The following is an 8,828-nucleotide window of genomic DNA, read 5'->3' on the forward strand; positions in this document are numbered from 1 at the left end:
CAAAGCCAGTACACACACCTATTGGGAAGAGGTGAACAAGAATAATAGAGCCATGACTGGCAAGAGGTCTGCATGTTTCCTATTAGATCCAAGTGCCTAGGAAGGTTCTAACACCCAAAACCAGATGAATTTAGATGAAAACTAAGAATTTGTTTTGTAAGTAGAACTTAAAAGGGAGAACAAAAGAATTAACAATAGACCTCTATCTATCATTTAATGTTTCCTTCAGGAGCTGGGTCAATGGCTCCGTAGTTAGGAGAGGATGCAAGTTCTGTTCTCAGCATCCTCACTGGGTGGCTTACAACAGCCTGTAATTCTAACTCTTAGGGGATCTTCTGGCCTCTGTGGATACCAGCACACACATATGCATATATACACATACAAGCACACACAGATACAAAGTTACCTTCATAATTATAAGAATTATAATTGTAAGAATTATAGTTTAACTCTGAAAGTGAAAAATTACTGAATGAACCAGTAATTTTTTTATAACCTTAAGTTTGAACAAAATTAGTCTTTTCATTCATTAAAATGACTCAAAGAAAAGGTATGTGTGGCCCAATTCCAATGAACCTAAACTTCACCGTTGCACTGGAAACAACACCCAAACTCGGCCCAGCAGCTGCTGTCTACACAGCTGCTAACTAGAGCCCACAGACAGAAAAGTGAGGACTCCACAGCAGTTAGAACATAATAAAGCAAGGGCCCAAGAATGTAGCTTCATTGGCAGAGTGCTCACCTAAAGTGTACACAGCCCCAGGTGTGGTCCCCAATATATAAACCAGAACCATAAAGTAAGTTTAGGACCAGCCTGGGCTACAGGAGACTCTTTCAAAAATGCCTAAAAGAAAGTGAGACACAACCCAAGCAGTAAAACTAGAGTCCTATCTCCTAGCCCTTCCCCCTGCACACACTCAAGAATTTCTCTTGATTACCTATCATAAATAACCTCTTATCAAATTTCCAATACTGGGGCTGGGAAGATGGCTCAGGAGTTAAGAGCAAGCAGCTCTTGCAGATGACCCAGTTCCCAGAACCCATAAGACAGCTCATAACCATACATAACTCCAATTCCAGGGTATCTGACACCCTCAGGCATGTGGTACACACATATTCATGTGAACAGACACTCATACAAATAAAATATTTTTGATCCCTATTATTGACTTTGTCCTGTTAAGACTTTGTTTCTTCTTCCCCTAAGTAGGGACAGGGTTAACAGGAAAATGACAGATGGTTGTGGGTAGTGTATGGGAACCTGCTTATAGAAAGAATCTTAAAGACATTTTATATTTCAATAGCATTGATGACCGAAAAGAGGAGAAACAAGACAAAAACAAATAAAACTTCCTAAACCTTACAACCTAAACCTTTTGGAAAAATAATTCTGAAATACTTTTTCTTTTTACCTTTTTTGAAGGCTAGGGTGATGGCTCAGTGGTTAAGGCCATTTGCTGCTCTTGCAGATGACTGAGGTTCAGTTCCCAGCATCACAGTGGCTCACAACCATCCATAACTCAAGTTCCAGAGATCTGATGCTTGCTTTGGAGCTCTGAGGGTACCAGGCACACACATGGCATATCTATATATATCTGGGCAAAACATTCACATGTTTAAGGTGGGGGGCAGACTAGTTTCCCTGGGCTGGAACTTAGCTATGTAAATATTAAAATATTTTTTTAAAAGCCTCAACATGCCAACTCATTCACCAAATCACTTGGTAAACCAGAGAAGCTCTCAGTGTATCTCCAGCATGCCAGTATCACCACTCCAATAATGAGACAAGCCAGCCTCCTTCTTATATGGCTTTTATATACTGCATCAGCCCCACCCTGAGTGTCCTTTTGAAAATTTCACCTAAATCAAAGAGGAGTTCAAAGATGAAACTGCAGCAGATCAGGAGAAAAATGAAGAATGTGACCACCCTGCAAGCTGTTCTTTGTCCTCTAAAGTCCATGTCCAAGGATAGGAGGGCCAGCTGGGGCTGGTCCTAGCTCCCCTGTGGGGGTCTGAGCTGTAACTCTCGCTCCAGCTGCTCAGCAGTCAGGGTGCCCTGGATGGCTTCACAGCCTGGGTTGAACACAGAGTAGGCGCTCTTCTCTCCTTCTTTCTTCTCCTCGGGACTCCGAGTCCCTACGTACATCCAATAGAACATGGACAGGACAAAATAAGCCAGGCCAAATTCCAGTTCAACAAACAGACCCAGCAGGACCAACCAGAGGAGAACCTTCAAGAAGGTGATGCTAGTCAGGAAAGACTGGCAGCGGAAGGAAGGCGGAGGGACTGCTGTGCTCTGGGTAGGCTGCTGGCCTGCTTCCTAGGACACAGAAGCAAACAGAAGTAAGAAGGGGAATAATGGAGCCGAGAGGATCTGAATCAACTGAAAAGGCAGAACTTACTGCTCTAGGAAGGCTACTGGCTCACTGATGTCTACTTTCTTGCCTTCTCTAAAATACTCACTGTCAAACAGCTTAGGTTCCCTGGTCTAAACACATCAGCACTCAGCCCGGTGTGACCCTACAAAACCTGGCAGTGTTGAGATGGCTCCATTTATGGAAGTTATTTCTTCAGATTACTGGACTGTTAACAAAACCTAATGTGTACCACCGACAGAACCTGACCAGTAATTGATGATACAGCAGCTGCAGTACTTGTCTCCCACATAGTCACGGTGTCAACACACATTTGCTGATATGATGAGACAGGCTGAAATATCCAGGGTAACTTGGTTCTAAAATGGTGACCATACCCAAAACAAACAAACAAACAAACAAAAATCAGGCCTGGGATGCATCTCCTAACTAAAACCCTTGCCTCCTATCTCCCTCCAGTCTCCAAGCCAGCCTGTGTAAAACTGCTCAATGAGTTCTCTAAATCACCTTCACCTTGCAGCACACACATCTTCAATAAAATTTTAACACCCACTGCCTGCGTGTTAAAATCCAAAGTTCTTATGTGGAAAGACAGTACCAGATGCTAAGAGAATCCCTTGGCCTGCAGGTAATTTTAGTAGCTCTGCCTGATCTCCACAATTTTCTAAGTTTATTTTTTAATGTTTTTGTTTGTTCTTTGGTTTGTTTTTATGTGCATTGGTGTTTTTGCCTACATGTATGTCTGGGTGAGAGTGTCAGGTCTGAAGTTACAGACAATTGTGAGCTGCCATGTGGGTACTGGGTCCTCAAAAAGAGCATTCAGTGTTCTTAACCACTGAGCCATCTCTCAAGCCTCTATTTTCTAAGTTGTTAAGAGTCTCTTTTGACACATAGCAAGAAATGGGTTTTGTACTGTAGCCTGGCACATAGGTGCAATGGAAACAAAGCCAGCTTTGCCTGCCAGGAAAAGCTCTCTTGCATTCCAAATTATTCTTCAACAACTTTTAAAGGGAACAGGATCCTATGTGGCTTGTGATGTCCAAGAAAGGTCATGACTTGCATCTTTAAAAACAAGGGCCTAAAGATTTCCTTCCCTTTTTATTTAACTAGGTGCCCTTGGGAGATGGTAGGGCAAAGGGTTGGGAGATGGGAAGAGTTAATGGTAAACTGTCAGAGGGGACAAATACTGGGGCATATATGGAAATTCCTCTGACTGAGAATTACATCTAATATTGATTCAGTTTGCCTTTTCAACAACAGCCATGTACAGAAGCATTTATGGTTGTACACTGCTTATAGGCATGGCTCAGAGAACACATTTCCATGCCTCCAATAGCAAGCTGCTTCTTACCTGAGGACCCTTTCCAAAGGGAGACAGAGACAGACACAGCAACAGACATATAATAGAACACAAGATGAGAGACTGTATGTTTGCGCGCACATGCACGCAAATGAGTATACAGGAAAGGTTGGCATCAGTTGTTATTTTAGTTGCTTTCCATATTTATTTTTGATACAAAGTCTGTCACTGAACCTGGATATCACCAATTAGGATAGACTAGCTCTCAATGGAACTCCAGGGATCCTCTTGTCTCTGCTTCCTCAGTGCTAAGATTATGATTCACCAAGTTGGGCCTTTCTATGTGGGTGCTGGGATTGAACTCAGGTCCTCAAAAGAGAACATTTGAACAGTAGGGCCCTTTGAGCCAAGGTTGAGAGATCCAGAGTTGCAGACCAGGACACAGGATGAACCCCTATGGCTAAACTGCAGTACTAAGGGCTTGTCTTGAACAGGGTCAGAGAGGGGAGCAAGTTTCCATGGGATTAAACAGTTACAAATCTTTTAACCACAATGTAACAGAATGTCATTATTTGGGGGACTAGTTTCCTCCAAGAAAACTTTGGGCAGAGGGAGATGAATAACATCTCCAAAGAATATTTTTTTAAAAATTATAGCAAGGCAAACCCAGGAAGGGCTTATGAATATAGTCAGTGAAAATAAACTTAAAGCCAAGTTCCTTTAGAAAGGCAGAGTGGCTGCCACCTCAGTGTTCCCTCACGTCAATTTCTGGGATTTTATAAAGGAAGCTTTCTCTTGAGTCTGAGCTTCTCTGGGCTCAATTCAGTGACTTCATATTCCTTTGGAAATGAGACATACAATCAAAAGCACTTTGTGTGGTTAGACTGTTAACTGGAGCGGGGAAGAGGAGGGGAAGAGAGGAGGATGTGTTTGAAAGCCTCTGTTTGCTGATGCCTAATCAATAGTTATCCAAAGACAACTGAGTACAAACAGTACTGAAGGAAATGGATGCCAGAGCGTCTGTACCCTCCTTATCTTTCCCCTCAAGTTAGTGGGAAGCCTGAATGAAATGCTGTAGAGAGAACTACGGAGTCGAAATGGATTCTTCCAGACTCTCCCTCCCTAGACCTTAATCTTTAGCTCCCATCTTGGGAGAGCTATCACATGCACTTTATAGCCTGCTGACCTCTATGCTACCTGATCAGAGGCCACACCAGCTCCTAGGCCCTTAAGCTATAGAACCCATCTTCAAGGTCACATGTGCTTTGCAAAGGAGTTTCTATGTAGTGACACCTGAAGCTTTATTGTGCACCTAGACTTGGAATGATTGTCTCTTAGAAACACCTTTTCAAGTTCTATTGTGTTTAAATATGCCCACAATAGACAGCCTGGCATCAGACTCCCTGAAGTCTGCTCCAGGTCAATGAGATCAATCTGAATCAAGTTTCCATTCTCACCTCTTCATGGTTCCTTGACTGCCTTGAAACCTGCAGGGAGCAGGGACCCCCTCATACAGTAATAGATCAACTTAAAGGAAATGATTTTAATGTGAGCAAGATTAGCTGCCCTGGTATAATGTGATCTGGGGGTAGAGTGGGGTCTTCGTTTTCAACATGGTGTCTTCCTTATGTAGCAGTGCAGCCTCAACATGGTGTCTTCCTTATGTAGCAGTGCAGACTCAAGTTCACACTCTGCCTGCCTCAGGCTCCTAAGTGCTATGATTACAGGCATGCACCACTACTCAGCCATTTTATTTTTGGGAGGTGGTCCTGAGGATGGAACTTAGGGAAGTGAACATGTTAGTCACGTCCCTGCACTTGATTATTCATGCTTCCATGATCTCTTTGGCGGTGCTAGAGATCAAACCCAGTGCATCACACATGGAAGAGAAGCACTCTGCCACTGATCTACAACTGCAGCTCTTAAAACTTTTTTTTTTTTTTAATTTTGAGACAGGGTCAAAGTGGAGCCTTGAATTTACAATCCCCTGCCACAGCCTCCTAAGTAGCTAGGATTATACTCCTTCCTTACTCCACCCCCAAACCAAGGCTGTAAAACAGGGCAGACTTCAAAATGCCTGCTACTGATAGAATTCCAGAAAGCAGTCCACCCCTATAACATGCACTAGAACTCTGGAGGTAGACCAAAAAAAAAAAAAAAAAAAAAAAAAAGCAAACTGACTTATCTTTCACCTGCTGCCCAAAGGTTAAACAAACAAACTGACTCATCTCCCACACTAAAGTTTCAAAAAGCAGTTTATCCAGAAAAGCAGTTTCTGGGTCTGGCAAAGCCATGTTCTCCCAGTCCCTGACCCTACATGGCACGTTCTTCTGTACCCTCAGGTACTGACCAGCAGGGTTTGGGTATGCCAATCTCTCAGACCAATAAAAGTCTGCTCTGTGTAGAGGTCAAACTGGGTCTATTCTCCATTTCCTCGTTAGATTTCTCATAGACCCAGCCCTATATATGTAGTTGGCTCTTGTTATGGTTACAAGAACTAAGGCCTTGTGGCTGCTGAAAAGCATATTGTGCCAGTTCATTCCTTGTCAACTTGACCCAAACTAGAGTCTTCTGGGAAAAGGGAATCTCAACTGAGAAATGAGAGTGCCTGTAGGCAAGTCTAAATCCTGTAAGCTAAAATAAGCCCTTTCCTCCCCAAGTGGCTTTGGTTATAGTGTTTATCACAGCAACAAAACCCAAACCAGGGCACAGACTTCCTCCTTGGAGTGTTTCATATTTCCACTGAGGCATTCCAATCGCATAGGCAAGTCCCCTTGCCAGGATACTCCTGCATAAGAACTATATGAAGCCACAAAGAGAGTCGAGTGGGCTATCATACTAACCCATTTTTCCCACCTAGATCCCTCACGATTGAACTTGAATACCCTTCCCTAGTCCAAGAGGGGCCTACAAGCCTATGCACAACACCATAGGCAGTTACAGTGGCCATACTTTTGTAGTCAAACCCCATTTTCCACAGGCCAGACCCCGCTTAGCTTCAGAAATCAAGCTGCATTCAGAGTAGTATGGCCATAGTCTCAAACCCTTTTTTTTTTGTTGTTGTTTCTGTGTCCAAATTTTTTTTCTAAAAATTTTTAAGAGCTGCATAGAGCTTGTATTTCTAAAATACAAGCTACTTGAGACACTGGCTACCTCTACCCAAGGTGTGAATAAAGTGCAGCCGTAATTTACTGCCACTTTTGAGCCATAACCAATTAGACCTTTTACCCTCACTAGCAGGGGATGCAGCTCAGTGTTTTTGGTTTCAGATCCCGGAACAAGGTACTGAGGTGCACAATTTACATACCAAAGCAGACCTGGCCTCTTAAGATGGGTATGCCAGGTAGCATCTCTCAGCCCCTACCTGGCATACCCATCCCCAACCTTGAATTCTCCAGCCCACAAGCTCTTTACTATATAACCCAGACTTTTTGGTTTCTCTCTCTTCCTCTTTTTCCTTCCTTTTCCTTCTCTCTCTTCTCCCTTCTTTCTCTCCCCCTGTCTCCCTTCTCATGGCAACTTCCCTGCCCTCCTTCCTGGGTCAAGTGAACTCACCCGTACAAAAGCAGCTTCCCAATAAACCTGCACTTATATACATTTTTTAAAATCTATCTGAATCGGATTATTTCACCGGTGGAGAAATAACTTATCACTCAGTTTCTCAAAGCCCTGCATCTCTGTCATTAACTCGCTGTGCACAACTGGAGAGCAGAGATGTTTCTTTCTTCAAGCTCCCTAGACCTAAGCTTTCTGTTTTCAACTAGCTGCCGCATAGGGCTGTGTCTGGGACGGAAAATGTCAAGGCCACGTATCGTGTGCTGACAAACATTGAGGAAATGCGGTGTCCACCCACCGCGCAGGCGAGGAGAGAGCGCACAAGACTAGGAAGGGCCCCGAGCGGCAGAAATCGTGGGTGTGGCTTGTGCAGAGTAGGGCGTGGCCCCACGCGGAGGCGGAGCTTCGAAGTGCAGGCCTCTCTCCTCACCTGAGGCTGGTTGGGCTGAGCCCGCGCTGGGGCGGAGCTTGTTTTCCACTTCAGGAAGCGTCTTAGCCAGCCCGTGCCTGTCTTTGGGGTCGCCGCCGCTGGCTCCGCCTCCGCTCCTGAGGTCTGCACGCTTTGGCTCGATGTGGAGGGCTGGGCTAACAGACTGGCCCGTTTGCGGGCCTCCCGGAACTCCGCTAACCGCTGTTCCATGGCGAGCGGCCGCCCGCTCTCTGGCGTGTGCCCGGGCCGGTCCTCGGCCGCCGTGCGCCTGCGCAGGTGGCTCTCTGTTGCGCCTGCGCGTAGCTTGAGACCGGTCGGAATTTTCCAAGGCTCTGTGACGTCAGGTGAACCTCCTGTACCCGGAGCAGTTGTCAAGACGCTAGTGAACTGAGTGTCCATCTTCTCAGCCTAAAAGATTGAGTTTAAAGTCTGAGAACCTTCATATGTTCCTGGTTCTTGCTCGGGCTACAGAACTCAGTTCTGACGTGTTGGCTTCTCACCTCAGTGCACTGGTCCCCACCATCTGGCATCAAGTTCAGTGAAGAACGCACGCTGGGAGCCAGGGTTAAAGTCAAAAAGCTGGAAAATGGAGTTCTATTCATTTAACAAAAGTTTGTCTAGGCTATGTGTTGCGTACTGTACCAAGAATTAAGGATTGAGAGCAGGAGGCGGGGGGGGGGGGGGTCACAAATGAAACAAAGACTTTCGTTTTCTTTATTCTAATCAGAAAGATAAACAAATATGCCACTACATATTTACTATTAAGTTCTGATAAATGCTGTCAGGAAAGGGAAAACTAGTAATGGAGATGATGCAGCTCTGATCCGTGATCAAAGAGGACCTCTGAAACAGGCTGCTGACTAAGAGACCAGATGAAATGAGTGGCCGAGTCATATAGCTGTGTGATCAAAAGTGCTGTTTCAGAAGAAACATCAAGTTCAGTGCTCTGAGCAGCTAGTGTGCTTGACCTCACAGAACATCCTAAAGCCCAGGATAACTATAACAGGAGGAAAGGAGAGTGTCTTGTCCACTGCCCATTTTGATTTGGTCTGTTGGTTTGGAGTTCAGTCTAAACCAATGCCTTCAATGATATTTTCCTCATTACTATCCTGGACAACCAGGTGAATGATAATGGGGGGCATCTCCTCTTTTGGAGGGAGATTAAAAT

At 44.7% G+C, this 8,828-nt stretch overlaps 1 protein-coding gene across 1 annotated transcript; it reads right to left on the minus strand.

Moving 5' to 3' along the window:
- Positions 1-1,795: 1,795 nt before the first annotated feature.
- On the minus strand, positions 1,796-7,951 carry Saysd1 (SAYSVFN motif domain containing 1). The gene is made up of 2 exons (XM_034498496.2): positions 7,661-7,951; positions 1,796-2,320 (listed from the first exon to the last, which is right to left on the minus strand). Exons 1-2 carry the CDS (start codon positions 7,868-7,870, stop codon positions 1,994-1,996), a joined length of 537 nt encoding a protein of 178 aa, XP_034354387.1. The 5' UTR covers positions 7,871-7,951; the 3' UTR covers positions 1,796-1,993.
- Between the last annotated feature and the right edge of the window lie 877 nt (positions 7,952-8,828).

This window comes from Arvicanthis niloticus, chromosome 3 (assembly GCF_011762505.2).
Source record: "Arvicanthis niloticus isolate mArvNil1 chromosome 3, mArvNil1.pat.X, whole genome shotgun sequence".
NCBI lineage: Eukaryota > Metazoa > Chordata > Mammalia > Rodentia > Muridae > Arvicanthis > Arvicanthis niloticus.